This window comes from Peromyscus eremicus, chromosome 12 (assembly GCF_949786415.1).
Source record: "Peromyscus eremicus chromosome 12, PerEre_H2_v1, whole genome shotgun sequence".
NCBI classification, from domain to species: Eukaryota; Metazoa; Chordata; class Mammalia; order Rodentia; family Cricetidae; genus Peromyscus; species Peromyscus eremicus.
The window spans coordinates 79,318,267-79,335,017 of NC_081428.1; the positions used below are offsets into that span (position 1 = coordinate 79,318,267).

Sequence of the window (16,751 nt, forward strand, 5' to 3'; positions counted from 1 at the left end):
TAGGAGGGAGCTCCCATAACAAATTACTGACGCCTAGTGGCCATCTGTGTGGTGACCAAACACTCCAGTGTACCAGGAACTCCGGATTTCCTCACTTCAGGACGCAGGATGTTCAAAGATAAAGCCAGGACAGTACTGAACAAGCAAGGGCAGTTTACTTCCTTCCTTCACCTTAACCACCTTCCTCTCCTCCTGGAGCACACAAGGAACTAGCAAGCTAGGCACAACTTCTCACCATGCCAGTAACGCCTGCCCGGAGGGGCAGGAGACCCTGACACTCAGACTGGCTTACTGGGTCATCATTTCTTTCTCTGGGCAACGTTGTCTCCAGAACCTTGTCTCTATGCACACTAATCTCTCCAAGAAGCTCAACTTCTCTTTGAGTCTCCATCCCAGAATAGGGAAAAAAAAAAAAAATCCTTTACCACAGGGCCTCTGGCCTCCATATACATCATGAATGTGGCTGGTTCCTACTCCATAGTCCTGGAACCTCCACATTAAAAAAATGACTTCTTAGGCGGGGCATGGTGGTGCATGTCTTTAATCACAGCACTCCGGAGGCAGAGTCAGGTGGGTCTCTGTGAGTTCGAAGCCAGCCTGGTCTGTATAGTGAGTACCAGAGCAGCTAGGGCTATGTAGAGAGACCCTGTCTCAAAAAGAAAAAAAGAAAAGAAAAGAAAAAAGGAGGAGAAGGAGGAGGAGGAGGAGGAGGAGGAGGAGGAGGAGGAGGAGGAGGAGGAGAAGGAGAAGGAGAAGGAGGAGGAGGAGGAGGAGAAGACTTTGTCATAGACGCTACCGGAATTGGTGAAGAAGGCGCATTGCATCACACGACCTCTAGAGGGCAAAGTTACCGGATTTCACACGCCACTTTCTAGCTAGCATTTCTCGCAGCTGTGTGTGGGCGAGGGTGTGTGTGCATAAGAAGAGGGATTCCCACGGGCGCATATTTTTCTTTCTCTTTTGCATGTAGATCTGTAGCGCAACCAAACAGTCCTCCAGAACGTACATTTATATGTTATCTTGTTTTGGTCGTGTTTGCCAACTTGTTTGTTAGGTTGTTGTGAAGCTTCACTCCAGAGCCCACGCGGGCTTCCCACTTAATCCTCCCGCCTCAGTCGGTGTTAGAAGAATAAGCCCTTATGCGCCCTGCAATACATTGATTTAATTGAAATTTTTTATTGAGCTGTCCCGCTTTTCCCTCTCTATGCTAACTAACGTTTTCAAAAGCAAATGCTGTTCTCATAGGACCCTCATTAACTGGGCGAATAAAGAAATGGCAGACTTCTGGGCTCCACGAAGATTCTAAGTGTAGCGACACACTGGAAACGAGATAACAACTCTCGGGGGGAGAACATCTGCGGGAGGTGGGAGGAAGCGACAGTGGAAACTGGGATTAGCAGGGGTTCCGGTGCTGAATGGGCGGCGCAGTTACTGTAAATCTTGGCTTGACAGAATTACACCCAGGCTGCGAGCCATTGCTTCCTCCGCCTTAACCTTGATTTATAAACTGCGGCCACAGCTTCTTTCCCCCCAAACCTGCAGCTCCGCTTCAGCGTCCAGCCTGGCAAGCTTGCTCTAGTCCTACTCAACTTACTGGGGTTCTTGGATCCAGCCTCATCTATGATAGGCTGGACTGGACCTCGTGAAGCAATCGTTGTTATCCCCATGAAAATGGCAGAATGCTTGTGACACTGTGGAGTCAGATGAACTCCAGCACCAGTTTCCCAGTAAGAAATGTCTGTTGCTCTTTGCTCTAGGTTTCCAGCCCTTGGGATGGGGGAGCGACTGAGCCATAAGCACGCCCGATAAAAATTCACCGCTTGCCGCCACGTTCAGTGTTTGTGCAGATCGTGGATTCCCACCCAAAGGCGCCGGGTCCCCTCAGATTACTAGAATCAAATGGAGAGCTACACTTTATTTTTAGGTTTATGAGTGTTTTGCCAGTTTGTATGTATACCACATGCATTCAGCGCCCTCGCCCTCGGAGGCCGGAGGAGTGTCAGATAACCTGGAGCCGCGGTTGTGGGTGGATGCTAGGATCCTCTGTAACAGCAACACGTGCTCAAAACCGATCAGCGATCTCTCCAGCCCACACCCCACCCCCACCCCCGAGAACTACAATTTTAATACGCTCCGGACAGGGAAGCTGCAGGCTCCTACCCGGCCTCCACAAGTCCCCTCAGCGTAAATCCACCTTAGCTTGTCCACCCCGACAGACGCACTCTCTGACCCAGACAGACTCCCACGGAACCCCACCCCTCCGCTGCGCACGCACCACCCAGTGCGCACCGACCTAGTACAGCTAGCCACGCCCCGGCTCGGGCGGTGCGCGGGGGCGAGGAGGCCTCCTGGGAAAACGCATGCGCAGTCCTTCCCCTCCCTTCAGTCGCACCTTCGCGTTTCGACTACGAGTCCTTTTTGTCCCCTACAGCGTGCGGTGTCAGCTTCCCCGCGGAAGTCCCGGCTGCGAGGGAAGAAGATGGCAACCACTGAGGCGCTCCCTGGGGCTGCGGCCGGCCGAGCCAACAAACGTGGCGGCGGCGCGGGCGGCGGAGGAACCCAAGGTGCGGAGGAGGAGCCGCCGCCGCCCCTGCAGGCCGTTCTAGTGGCGGATAGCTTCAACCGCCGCTTCTTCCCGATCTCCAAGGACCAGCCTCGGGTGAGCGCCCGGCACGCGAGCAGCCCCGCGGGCCTGGAGGGTGGCGGGGCTGCAGGAGGTTGCCACTGTGGCTAGTTAGTGCAGCGTGCTCTGGAAGTCACCCTACAGTCGGATTTGTCTGGTTGGAGGGAGGTGGAGGGATTGACTGTCCAAACAGGTGAGTGGCCTGCAAACATGCATTCTCGCAGGGCTGGTCCACCCAGCCGTGGGAGAAACGGAGAGGGCTGCATGTTGGAGCAGTGCTTGACAGTCGCCTTCCCCAAGGGGACTTGGTAGCGCAAGAGGGCCCTCCGCTGCTTTTAATCTTGCAAGAGAGAGATGGGTAGTTTGAAAGAGAAAAGACTGGATCTCGGGCTGGTGCGGGCTTTTTCCCTCCCATCTGCTGAAAGGAGGACCGGATGGGTTACCGTCACCCTCAGAATTACCTAGACATAGGAAATTGGTCTTGGGGTTACAGACTGCTGGGTCACTCAGCAACCCATAGTTCACTCAAACACAGATATGCCTAAGAAAAATTTCTGAAGCTTAATGGCTGTTCATTTTTGACAAGTGTTTGAGTGGTTACCTATGACTCCTAGTGGTAATAGAAGGAAATTTTATAGGAAGAAGGCCTTCGTGCTTAGAGTTCTGGAGCTATGATTTAGGGCCAACATTTATCCTTTGCCAGCTCTGGTCTACTATAAGATGTCTGTGTCTGATAACCATGCCTACTAAGCCCGAATCTCAGGACCTTAGACTGAACCTCAGAGCAGTCCATGAATAGCACAAGCAGGAACCTGTTTACTTTAGAATTGAGATAAAGCAAACTGTAGTTAGTGTGTAGAAACGCTGATAGAAGCATCATTGCAGTGGGGTACCCAAAGTATAATCGTCCATTGAAGACCTCAGACTTTTTCATATCCTGCCCTGTAGGTCCTCTTGCCTCTGGCCAATGTGGCGCTAATTGACTACACTCTGGAATTCCTGACTGCCACGGGTGTGCAGGAAACATTTGTCTTTTGCTGCTGGAAAGCTGCTCAGATCAAAGAACACTTGCTGTAAGGCTCCACATCTTCTTCTTTCCATGTTTCACCATCTTTTCCCAGTTTATTTTCAGGATGGTTATGACAAAGTTAAGGCATGTGAGGAGGGAAAAAATTTGCATCTGTTCAGCTCTCACATAAGGTTTAGTGTCTGCCTCGCTTCTCCTGAGGCAGGCTGCTGAGCACCCTCTGCCCTGAGGTTCTGGTGACAGAAAGTCAAGGCTGACGTGGTTTTCTGAGTCTCACACAGTTTGGTCCAGGGAGTTTTGCTTTTTATTTGATGGCTTCATTGTTACTAGAAGAGCATCTTTATCTTTCCACTGAGTTTCCAAATATTGTATGTTCTGACCCCAAGGACAAGAACAAGCTCTTAACCCTTCTCTCCCTGCCGTCCACCTTCGTTTCAAGCCCACAGGAACTTCTTTTTAACTTAAAATCTTGGGAGAGTGAGTCTCAGAATTTACGAGTTTGAGAAATAAAGGCTAATATATTAGCAGGTTTTTCATGATACAATGTTTAAATTTGATATGGATTTCAGAACAAGAAAGATGACATGAAAAAATATATTCCTGGAATACTTTCATACCCCAGATTTCAGCCAGATTTTGAATTCAAGCTCACATTTGAAGACAGAAGTCGAGGAACAGAAAGGAAATAGCCTAATTTCTCTTAACACATGAAACTAATGACACTGGATGCTGAAACCACTCATTATAGTTTATAAGTCTCTTTGAAGCCAAGGACGCTGGCAGGAACCCAGAGAAGCCATAGAGAAGTGTGGATGCTAAAGGGAGGTTGAAAGTCAGGTCTGTGATCAGTTGCTTAATTTACCATTCATCTCACTGCCTTTCCTGTAGGAAATCCAAATGGTGCCATCCTACATCCCTCAACGTTGTTCGAATAATTACATCAGAGCTATACCGATCACTAGGAGATGTCCTCCGTGACGTGGATGCCAAGGCCTTGGTGCGCTCTGACTTCCTTCTGATATATGGAGATGTCGTCTCAAATATCAATATTACCAGAGCCCTAGAGGAACACAGGTCAGGGTGGGAAAAATGGCAGGGATAAGACTTAGGGACCAGCAGAGCCCTAAGACTACTCTGCCTCATGTTCTTTATAGGTTAAGACGGAAGCTAGAAAAAAATGTGTCTGTGATGACAATGATCTTCAAAGAGTCATCCCCCAGCCACCCTACACGCTGCCACGAGGACAACGTGGTGGTAGCTGTGGATAGTACCACGAACCGAATTCTGCATTTCCAGAAGACCCAAGGCCTCCGGCGATTTTCATTTCCCTTGGTAAGTGGGTATCTGGGGAACCCCAGGTGGGAGGAGCTGAGCTTCTAGAAGGGTAAGTTAAAGCCTCTGTGACCTCTCCCACAGAACCTGTTCCAGAGCAGCAGAGATGGAGTGGAGATTCGGTATGACTTATTGGACTGTCACATCAGCATCTGCTCTCCTCAGGTGAACTCTCCAGAACAGGGCTACAGACCCAAAGAGTAGAGCTCTCGGGGGTCTGTTATCGCTCCAGGGATTATGTCTTCTCCCTCTTTCTCTTATCTGCTGTATAGTAAAGAGCTACTATTACCTCATTCCCGGTATATTGGAAACCAAGTCTATGTTTTGTTCCATAGTCAATTATTATGGGGCTGAAGGCTCTCTGGGACTTAATCTTTGTTTCCTGAGGAAGTACTTAACTTTAGCACATGCTGTTTCCCCCCACAGGTAGCTCAACTCTTCACTGACAATTTTGACTACCAAACTCGAGATGATTTTGTGCGAGGCCTATTAGTGAATGAGGAGGTGAGAAATAGTTTCCAAAACCTCTAGAAAAAAAGATTTATCTTACTCTGGTAACCGTTGGTTCCCTTCTGTGTTTCATTAAGCCTTCAGAGGGAGGAAGATAGCTAGAAAGCTGGGAGGAACAGTCCACAAAGGAAACATGGGCCGTCGTTGAGTGGCAAGGAGGTTTAGAACGGGGTTCTGCTTTGGGACTCTTTTCCTGTCTTCTGGACTGGGCGATCTCCCTTTCTCTTCCTTTAGATCCTAGGAAACCAGATCCACTTGCATGTGACAACTAGGGAGTATGGTGCCCGGGTCTCCAACCTACACATGTACTCAGCTGTCTGTGCTGACGTCATCCGCCGATGGGTCTACCCTCTCACTCCAGAAGTGAACTTCACCGACAGCACCACACAGAGCTACACTCATTCCCGACACAACATCTACCGAGGGCCTCAAGTCAGCCTGGGCCACGGCAGTGTTCTGGAGGAAAACGTGCTCCTGGGGGCTGGCACTGTCATTGGCAGCAACTGCTCCATCACCAACAGTGTCATTGGCCCTGACTGCCACATTGGTGAGCGCAGGTGTCCCACAGACACAGGGCTGGGGTGTGTCTCCAGAGGCTGGGGGGGGGGGGGTGCCAAGGGTTAGCCCTTACCAGTAGGAACTAGAGTGGCTATCTAAGACAGGAGGAGAGAGAGCGGGGAGATGGCCCCAGGGTTGAGAGCACTTACTGCTCTTGCAGAGGACTCGGGTGTGGTTCCCAGTACTCACATGGTAGTTCACAACCATCCTTAACTCCAGTTCAGAGGAATCCAGTGACCTCTTCTGACCTCCTCTGGCACCAAACATACATGTGGTACACATACATACATGCACACAAAACATTAAAAATTCAGTTAATAAATCTTGAGGGTGGGAGGAGAAAGAAAGAAGGAGAGTCCTTGTGCTTGTTGGCACACTTTTGTTTTTTGAGACAGCTGGCCTTGAGTTTACAGAGACCCACCTGCTTCCACCTCCCAAGTGCCGGGATTAAAGTCATGAGCCACCACCCACAGTGTTGGACCCACATTTACAATCCCAGCACCTGGGAGATGGAGACAGGAGGATTACAAGTGTGAGGCCAGCCTGGAACTGTATATTGAAACCTGTATTAAACAGCACAGGCAGGAGGGCAGGAAGAAGGAAGTTAGCTGGCCACAGTTGTGTATAATCCCTTCTACTCAGGAGCATAACTTGAGGCAGGGCTTTGAGGCCAGCTTGGGCAACAACACAGTGAGACCCATCTCAAAAACAGTTAACAAAAACAACAACAAACAAAAAAAAAACCAGAAAAGCGCACACAGGAGAGAATAAGAATTTGACAGCTGATACGTGGCCTATGACTCTTGGGGGGAGGGGGGTGGTTATCAAGACAGGTTTTCTTTGTGTAGCCCCGGCTGTCCTGGAACTCTGTAAACCAGGCCTACCTCTACTTCCTGAGTGCTGGGGATTAAAGGCGTGCCCCACTACCGCCCGGCCCAGTGTGACTCTTAAGATGACAGTTCACATTCTGGAATGTCCTCTGCTGTGTTCATATTTGGATCCAAGTGTAGAGTGAGCATGTACCTATGCTTAACCATTACAGTTTACAAAGGGCATGTGTGTTCTTTAGCCCTGGTAACAACTAATGTGAGGGAGTGCTGGGTGTTCTGAGTGTGGACTTGAGGTGTTCTTTTTGCTCTCCTATAATGGTGGTTTTCCTCTTCACAACTCAGTTTGGTTGAAGAATATAAGACTAGTAGTTAGCCCTTTGAATCCAATAGTAGGATTCAAATTCTGTAATCCACACATGACTGTTATAAGGTTTATTTATAGTTGATTCTGAAAAATCGTGAAGGTTCTCAGGGAAGCATATGTAGAGTGTAAAATTATTGTAAGCGTAGTAGAGAATGGGCAGTCTGCTCTCAGGGCTGACCTGGGAAGGGTCTGGATGTTTCGCATGTTGACAGGTGAATGTCAGAGTTAGGTGGGAGCTGGGGCTGGTGTCAATCAGCCTTGTCCTCCATGAAGGACTGTTTCGGAGGTGGACCCTGAGTGACCAGAAGTCCTCCTCATTCTGAGCCAGGTGATAATGTGGTCCTGGACCAGGCCTACCTGTGGCAGGGAGTCCGTGTGGCTGCTGGATCACAGATACACCAGTCTCTGCTCTGTGACAAAGCTGAGGTCAAGGAGCGGGTCACACTGAAGCCACACTGTGTCCTCACTTCTCAGGTAAGGCCCGTTCCAGGCTGGGCACAGTCGTGAATTGAGTAGTGATTGTGCCCGGTCGAGGGACCATATTCCCGTAAACATTTCTCTGACCTTCTGCTTAGCTTAGTATAAAGCCAGAACGAAACAGGAAGCATTATTCTGATGGTCAGTGCATTAAATCTGTGCCACTCCATCCTTTTTTCTCTCTCAGGTGGTTGTGGGCCCAGATATCACCCTGCCTGAGGGCTCGGTGATCTCTCTGCACCCTCCAGATGCAGAGGAAGATGAAGATGATGGCCAGTTCAGTGATGATTCTGGGGCTGACCAAGAAAAGGAGAAAGTGAGGCTGAAAGGTGTGAGGTTCAACAGGGGTGGGGCATCTGTGCATCTCCCTGCCCCGTAGGAGAAGTCGGTGCTGCTGCCAGGCCTTCTCGGAAGATCAATCAATGCCTTTTCCAGGTTACAATCCAGCAGAAGTAGGCTTTGAAGGGCAGGGATACCTCTGGAGAGCTGCAGATGTGAACATGAAGGAAGAGGAGGAACTACGGCAGAGTCTGTGGGGTAAGCCAGACCTTAGACCTGCCTGCCTGCTGCTTAATCTGAGTAGTTTTGAGAACTTCGAATGCTTCGGAATCTGATTATTATTGCATCCTCAATTCATACTGACAGGACCCATATTTTGATGTCTGTCAGTGTTTAGGTCTGGTTTTTTTTTTTTTTTTTTTTTTTTTAACTTAGTGGTGTGTGTGTGTGCACGCATGCCTGAGAACATGTTTGTGTGTTTTTGTGTGTGTGTGTGTGTGTGTGTGTGTGTGTGTGTGTGTGTGTGTGCGCGCACGTTTATGCATGCATGTGCCGTGTCAGTAGAGGTGAGAGGACCACTTCCTAGGCTAGTGCGCTTGCTGTGTAGTGAGCGTGACCTTGAGCCTCCTGCTGCTCCATTTCCTCGGTGCTGGTCTTACAGGCGTGCACAGCGCACCTGGTTTTGTGTGCTGCCAGGCTTCTGTACGTGGGAGCCAAGTACTCCACCACCTGAGCTTTTCTTGTTCTTAGGACTCACAATCAATGTGGAAGACGAAAGTGAAACTGAAAGTGAGCGAAGTGTGGATTCTGAGGACCTGGACAGCCGAGCGGGGTCCCCTCAATTGGATGACATCAAAGGTGTGAACAAAGTGGGAAGTTTACCCTTTGCTTGAATCAGCTAGCCAAAGGCTCAAGTTTCTCCCATCCCGGCTTTGCTGTAAAAGCCTGAACCAGATGACTTAAAGCAGAGCAAGAAGGAATTTCTTTCCTTTCAGTATTCCAGAATGAGGTCCTGGGAACACTGCAGCGAGGCAAAGAAGAGAATATTTCCTGTGACAATCTAGTCTTGGAGATCAACTCTCTCAAGTAAGAGCAACCCCTTCCTGTTTCTTCTCTGTGCTGCCCCAAGAACAGAGATGTTCTCTCCAAGCATTTCTTCCCAGAGTAGGAGACTGGATAGGAGAAGGCCAGGAGTGTTTGAAGCAAGAACATTGGCATCTAGCCTCAGAGTAGATTTCCTTTCCTCCAGCATGCTGTCAGAACCCTCCTGCACTTAGAGCTGAAAGACAGTGAACCCTGGAGTTACTTCTGCTGCAGCAAAAGGCCTGGAGAGAGCAGCTTGGGGAAAGAGGGCTTTGTTTTGGCTCACAGTTTGAGGATACAGTTCGCGGTGGCGGGAGCTGGGAGCAGCTGGTCACATGGCATCTGCAGCGAAGCAGCGGAAGTGAACGCTGGTGCTCAGCCCAGAGAATAGGTCTTCCCACATGTCCAGAGATTTGTCTGCTGGGATGATTCCAGGTCCTGTCAAGTGGACCGTCACTATTAACCATAACACGTGTGAATCTCCCCACAGGTATGCCTACAACATTAGCCTAAAGGAGGTGATGCAGGTCCTCAGTCATGTGGTCCTGGAGTTCCCCCTACAACAAATGGATTCCCTGCTTGACCCAAACCGCTACTGTGCCATGCTGCTTCCTGTAAGCAAAGACTGAGGCCAAGTGCAAGGGAGTGAGTGGAGGCAGCTAAACGTCTTTGCAGTGCTTGTCTTAGAGGAGGTTGGGAGGCAGTGGGCTTGCTGTGGGGCATATGTTGCTTCTGGGTCCATTCTCCTTGCCTGTGGAAGGTGGTTGGTTTCTGGAGTGGCAGTAGCGGGTCCAGGTCTGGTAGTATTTAATACTGAATGGTCTTTGAGACCCCAAGATTGAGAGCATTCCAGGCCCCCAAAAGGACATTCAGAAATAGTACTAGAAATCAGCTATTATGGAACATATCTGTAGTTTAACTCTTCCAGGAAGTTAAGGCAAAAGGATCACTGGAGCCTAGCCAGGATAACACAGCAAAATTCCATCTCAAGACCAAAGTCTAAAACAACATGAAGAATAGACCTGGTGTTACAGAGCCCACAGTGATTTGACCCAGAACAAGATTAACCCCTGGCTGGGGATAGGTATTTTGAGACAGCATCTATCTGACCCACTTTTCCCTTCCCTGAGAAAGGTAATTCTTTCCAACTTCTCATTGGAACAGTTCTAAATGCCTCTTACATGATTCTGTAATGCCTACATCATCTCCCTCTTGTCTTTCGTGTCATCAATATTGATTGTCTTTGCTGTTCAGCTTCGGGAGTATGCTAAGGAATATACCACAATTCATTTCCCCCTTCCCCTCCTTCTCCCATAGCTGCTCAAAGCCTGGAGCCCTGTTTTTAAGAACTACATAAAGCGTGCAGCTGACCATTTAGAAGCACTGGCAGCCATTGAGGACTTCTTCTTGGAACACGAAGCTCTTGTTACTTCCATGGCCAAGGTGAACACCATCTCACACTTCGTACCCTCCATGTGCTTTGAAGCAGGCCTTCATGACCCCTGTAGAAACACAAAACTGAGGTTAACTTTTGCCTATCCTAAGTTGGTTCACCATACCATCTGTCCCTGGGATCTTTTTTTTTTTTTTTTTTTTTGGTTTTTCGAGACAGGGTTTCTCTGTGTAGCTTTGCGCCTTTCCTGGAACTCACTTGGTAGCCCAGGCTGGCCTCGAACTCACAGAGATCCGCCTGGCTCTGCCTCCCGAGTGCTGGGATTAAAGGCGTGCGCCACCACCGCCCGGCTTGTCCCTGGGATCTTGCTAGGGTAATGCAGCGCAGAGCCAGACTGGTGCTGGTGAGGCAGCCATTGGGGCTGGCCTGAGGTTGCACTAGCCAACCATTCATCAGGAGGTCCACGGGTCATGTCTGTCTCAGTACAGTTCACTCTTGTCTCTCCGCTTGGTGTCTGTTTGTTTTCCTCAAACTGGCCTTAAATTTGTGATGCAGTTGACTTTGAATTCCTGATCCTCCTGCCTCTACCCCCAACCCCCAAATGTTGGCATTACAAGTGGCACATACCACTCTGCCCGCTTGTCTATTTTAAAGAGGCTACTTGGTGTGTGGGAGGAAGCTGAGAGCCTGGAGGTGCTAAGATCTCTCCGATGTTAGCCATTATTGTTATTATATCCTTGCTGGATCCAAGGACCCTGAGCTTCCCCTTTGCTGACTTCCTGTAGGTTCTGATGGCCTTTTACCAGCTGGAGATCTTGGCTGAGGAAACAATCTTGAGCTGGTTCAATCAAAGAGACATAACTGACAAAGGCCAGCAGTTGCGTAAGAATGGACAGGTAGGTTAGGCTGCCCTCCGCTCCCTGATGCCCTAGTCCTCCACCTAGTCCTCCACCTCCACTCTCGGGACTTTGTGGTCGGAGTTGTCTATCCAGCAACAAGAACAAGGGAGAACATGTTTCTCCCCTCTGCTTCCTTACAGCTGCAGAGGTTCATCCAGTGGCTAAAAGAGGCAGAAGAGGAATCATCCGAGGATGACTGACCTGACTGCCGGTTCCCATGGTGTGTTATTGGTAGTCCTCCTAACAGATGAGGCAGAACAAGAAAGCTACCTGCAGAAGCATGCATGGCCGCTACAGACTGAGACTTAACAGAAGTTGCAACTACAGTATTCTTCCTACTGCTGGCAACCGTGTGCTTCTCCTCCTGACTGACGTTGGGATGCGGGAGGTTAGGAAAAGTTAGACAGCCCCTGCAGTTGGAGGTAGGCCAGAGGAAGCCCTTTGTTCTCCAGCTTCCCTCGGGGACAGTAAAGAGCAGCTGACCCTCTCTCTTGTTCGTATTTGTTAATATTAAAAAGAGGGGTGTATTGGGCATCTCAACAACTCTGTCTGATCAGCCAGGAGAGAAAGTGAGGTGATCTGATTTAGCTGCTTTTAGCCAACACCTGGAGGGAAGCGAGAAGGCTTGTGGTGGCCACAAGGTGGTGCTATGCTACCTGATTAATTCCGTTCCCCTGGCACATGGGAAGAGAATGGCTGAACTGCCTTCCCAAGCTCCATAGACCAGTCTGTGGTTGTGAAGTGGTGCGCCAGAGCCTATTTCCATAGCCTTTCCTAGTCTGAACACCCTCTACCCAAGCGTGACGGTGTCAGGCATATATGAAGTCATCTGCCACTCGAGCCTTTTCCAGTTGACCCAGTACTGGTTCTGTCAGAGATACTGGGCCACATCATCTTAACAGATAAGGAAATCAATCCCCTGGATGTGAGCACATGCCTTTAATCCCAGCACCCTGGAGGCAGAGGTAGGTGGAGCTCTGTGAGTTCAAAGCCAGCCTGGTGTACAGAGTGAGTTCAGGGCCAGCTGGGGCTACACAGAGAAACCCTGAGGGCAATGGGGGAGTAAAGAAACCCACCTAAGATGTTATGAATCTTTCAGGGCATAACTAAGGACTTTGACCTTATAGTTCAGAACTCTGTCTGCTTTAGTGAAGTAGAAACTGTCGCAGAAGCAAATGAACCCAAAAGCCAGGGATGGATATGCTAAGAACATAGACATTCCTGTGAAGGATGCTTCCTCTTAGGCTAAGTTTAACATGTGGCAGGAGTTCTGCTAAATAGTCATGTGTTATTTGACCTTTGCCGTCAGCCTTGTGAAGTAGTTCTTGTCGTTTTCTGATGAGATGCCTGCAGCTCAGAGAGGCCATGTGACTGGTCACTCACAGAGGCAGAGTTGGCCTCTGACCTTAGAACTGGAGTCTGTCACTGCTATGCAGCTCCCATGACCTCAGCACTCTCCTTCTGTGAGGTCTTTGCTGCCTTCATATAGAGTGGGTCATTAAGTTTCTCATGACACTAACCTGTAGTAAATGTCACCCTACACACACCTGACATCATATACGAAAGAGGTGCCTTTGTTTGATTTGAGTGGGAAGAACAAGCTAAAGAAGGGGCTGCTAAACTCTGCTTGCTGCAGAGGCTTTTTTTGAAAAGGAAAAACAAAACCAAAAAAAATCTTGGCATGGTAGCAACACTTGTCAGCACTTGGAAAGTGGAAGCAAGCAGTTCAGGAGTTCTAGGCTAGCCTGGGCTATGGGAGACCCTGGCCAGGTCCAAGATCTAATACCTGGAGCACATACAGAGATGATGGCCTGACCTATGGGACAATTAAGCTGTAAGACATCTTGATCTGTTCCAGATAGTGCGCAGATCAGAAATGACAGAACTTTAAGAAGGGATCCTTCTAGTTATGGTAATAGAGAAGGTTTCACCAAACTGTGATGCTAAGTCAGCTTAGGAAGAGAAGAAGGAAGGTTAAAGCACATCCAAAGCAGAGATCGCCAAGTCCGTGAAGGGATGGTAGGAAGGCATGTGACTCTGTAAGAACAGGAGGGGTGGTGAATGATGTGGCAACACTGTGAAACATTGAAAATGGAACAGTAAGGGCTAGAGAGTAGATCAACAACTAAGAGCAGATGTTCTAACAGAGGACCCAGGTTCGATTCCCAGCACCCACTGAACATAACTCCAGCTCTAGGATACACATGCTACACAGACACACATGTAGCAAAACACTCATTCACATGAAATCAGTGTTGCTGGGTGGTGGTGGCTCACATGTTTAATCCCAGCACTTGGGAGGCAAAGGCAGGTGGATCTCTGTGAGTTCGAGGCCAGCCTGGTCTACAAAATGAGTAACAGGACTGTTACACAGAGAAACCCTGTCTCAGGAAAAAGAAAGAAAGAAAGAGAAAGAAAGACGAAAGAAAGAGACAAAAGAAAGAAAAAAATGTAATGGAATAGTAAAAGGTGACTTAGAATAGGTGGTTCTTCTTACTGGGGTAGTGTTATTAACAAGCCAGTATAAGGTCTAGCACAGCGGTCCTCAACCTTCTTTTGCCTCGACCCTTTAATACAGTTGCTCACGTGCTGACCCACAGCTATAAAATCATGTTCATCGCTACTTCATAGCTGTAATTTTGCGAATTACGAATTGTAATGTAAATATCTGTGTTTTGTGGTGGTCTTAGGTGACCCCTGTGAAAGGGTTGTTTGATCCCCCCCTGCCCCCCCCCAAATGGGTCTTAACCCACAGGTTGAGAACCACTGGTCTAGAGCCTTAGAGGAAAGTAAAGATGTGGAGAGAGGAGCTCACACAGAGATCCACTTATAAAGATGTCCCTGCACACACACCATTGCCACTTACAGATCTAGCCAGGTGACTAGCCTCTTCTCTACAAGAAATGTACAGTTAAGTCTGTAAACGATGGTAGAGAAGAGATCACCAGAGAAATAGGTTCAAGAAAGCCATAAGAAACCAGGCATGGAGCATGACTGTAATCCCAAGATCTGTGTATAGAGTTTACTGATAAGTTTCACTGTGGTAATGGAGTACTTGGGGGGTGAAGGCAGGGAGATCAGGAGCTCATGGTTATCCTCAGTCATACAGCCAGTTTGAGGTCAGTCCAGGCTATGTGACACCTTGTCTCAGAAATTGTCACAAGTTTCCAGACTTACAGAGCCTGTGGGTTCCCAGCATGATGAAAGTCCCATGAGATTTCAAGATGTCAGAGCCCTCGACTCAGTCAGAAATATGGTTGGGATGGGTATTAAGTTGACTGAAGAATTCAGGAAAACTGTGTGAGTGCTGGAACACTGCATCCACACATTTACTAGAACCCCCAAGTCTAAAACAAGTACAGGAAGGAAAACATGGCCTTTGAATGTTGACACTTTCCTTTCCTTAACCCTCCCAAAGAACAACTTCCCCTGACTTTACCACCCTTCAGTGAAACTTAAGTTATTAGCCGTAGCCCTTGTTCATGGAGCTCCCAACCTGCATTTTAGTGCCTTACATGCATTAAATTTTGGGCCAAGGCCCAAACATTGAAGAATCCTCCAGCATGAGAAGTAGAAACAAAACACATGAAGGGAAACAAGGGAGCTCTGGAAAAGTAGGATACTCTGAGAAGTTTGAGGGCAGAAAGCTATAATTAGGATTATGAAAACTCAAAAGAGGGAACTACTGTGTCCATAAAGAAAAATGTCACAAAAGGGGAGAATTGGAGAAAAAAGAGTTCTTAGAACTTCTGAGGGCTGGCAAGATGACCGAGCAGGTAAAAGCACTTGCCACCCCAGCCTGCTGACCTGAGTTCAGGGAAAAGTTCAGTCTCCAGGACTCATAATGAAGGCGAGAACTAACTCCTGAAAGTTGTCTGGCCTCTACATACCTGTGCAACTGCAGTAATAATAGTGACAGTCTTAAGTGACTGGAAGACTGCATAGGATGGGGACACCTCATTGCATGCTCAGCCTTACATGTGCTTGGCTTTACTCAGGAGCGGTCAGTTTGATTTCATTCTCCCCAAGCCTGGCTACACTTGTTTTTATTCTCTCTGGACCTACGTAAATACCAGTATATCGGAGTATTGAAATCTGATATATTGGATAAATAAGTGACTAGAAGGGTTCTAATAACAGGAAACCTTATAATAAGATGAAATTGTCAAAAATAGTAGAGGCAAAAAGGATAGGAAGAGTCAATCCAGAAGGTCCAACATCTAATGAGAATGACAGCAAGAAAGAGGTTAGGACAATATCCATTCAGGACATTGTTGCATTTCTAGATACTCCAAATGCCTGGCACCATGAATGAGGAAAGAGCCCCACTAAGCAAAGCCATTACATACCTCTAGTCCAGCTTATCAGATGCTGAGACAGGAGGATGATTTGAGCACAGGAATTTAAAACCAGCCCGGGCAACACAGAGTCCCAGGAATTAAAAAAAAAAAAAAAAAAAGCCCAAAGGCTTCTAGAAAGAAGCCAAGCCTTGAAACCATATCAAGCCAATCCCTTATTGATGGAACTAGAAAACAAATGCCTTCAGAATTCTGAAGGGAAATTTTTTTCAACTCATTTTTTAGAATGATTTTGCTTGTGTGGAGGTGTTGGGGAGCACACACATGCCAGTGTACCTGTGGAAGTCAGGCTTGCAGGAGTTCTTCCTCCATGTGGACCCTGGGAATCCAACTCAGGTTGTCCGGTGTGGCCTTTACACTGAACCACTGCACCAACTCTCAATCATAGATTAGCTATGCAGCTCAAACAACCTGGGCTTTAGTGGTAGAAATGTTGCTACATTCACAAGACCGTAAAAGGTGGAACATCAGTAGGCAATGTCTAGAATGTGTAAATCAAGAAATAGACCAGGTGATGGTGGTGCACACCTTTAATCCTGGCACTCAGAAGGCAGGGGCAGGTGGATCTCAGTGAGTTCAAGGACAGCCTGGTCTACAAAGTGGGTTCCAGGACAGCCAGGACTTACACAGAGGAACCCTGTCTTGAACCCCCCCCCCAAAAAAAAAAAAAAAGAAATAGACAGACAGGCTGGAGAGATGGCTCAGGTTAAGAGAGCACTGGCAGCTCCTCCAAGGTCCTGAATTCAATTCCCAGCAACCACATGGTGGCTCACAACCATCTGTAATGAGATCTGGTGCCCTCTTCTGGTGTGCAGGTGTACATGCACACAGAACATTGTATACATAATAAGTAAATTAAAAAAAAAAAAGAAATAGGCATCATGTTAAATGCCTGTAACCCCAGCCACTTGAAAAGCAGAGACAGGAGAGTAGAAGGTTCAAGGTCATTCTGGACTTTTCAGTTTTAATACTGGGGCCGGAGAAGTGGCTCAACTGTTAAGAGGGCTTACTGCTCTTA

The 16,751-nt window shown here is 48.2% G+C and overlaps 1 protein-coding gene across 2 annotated transcripts; it reads left to right on the forward strand.

Annotated features, from left to right (window-relative positions):
• Window positions 1–2,413: 2,413 nt before the first annotated feature.
• On the forward strand, window positions 2,414–11,931 carry Eif2b5 (eukaryotic translation initiation factor 2B subunit epsilon). Of its 2 annotated transcripts, XM_059277221.1 has the most exons (16): window positions 2,419–2,659; window positions 3,572–3,696; window positions 4,539–4,724; window positions 4,805–4,982; window positions 5,067–5,147; window positions 5,409–5,486; window positions 5,727–6,039; window positions 7,573–7,718; window positions 7,909–8,050; window positions 8,157–8,258; window positions 8,751–8,858; window positions 8,996–9,086; window positions 9,574–9,697; window positions 10,401–10,526; window positions 11,262–11,372; window positions 11,516–11,931. In XM_059277221.1, the coding sequence occupies exons 1-16, from the start codon at window positions 2,480–2,482 to the stop codon at window positions 11,573–11,575; spliced, it is 2,151 nt and encodes a 716-aa protein (XP_059133204.1). In that variant the 5' UTR covers window positions 2,419–2,479; the 3' UTR covers window positions 11,576–11,931. The 2 variants fall into 2 exon arrangements, with proteins under 2 accessions (XP_059133205.1, XP_059133204.1); XM_059277222.1 differs by lacking the exons at window positions 11,262–11,372; window positions 11,516–11,931 and having other exon boundaries at window positions 2,414–2,659; window positions 9,574–9,718; window positions 10,401–10,484.
• The last annotated feature ends 4,820 nt before the right edge of the window (window positions 11,932–16,751 follow it).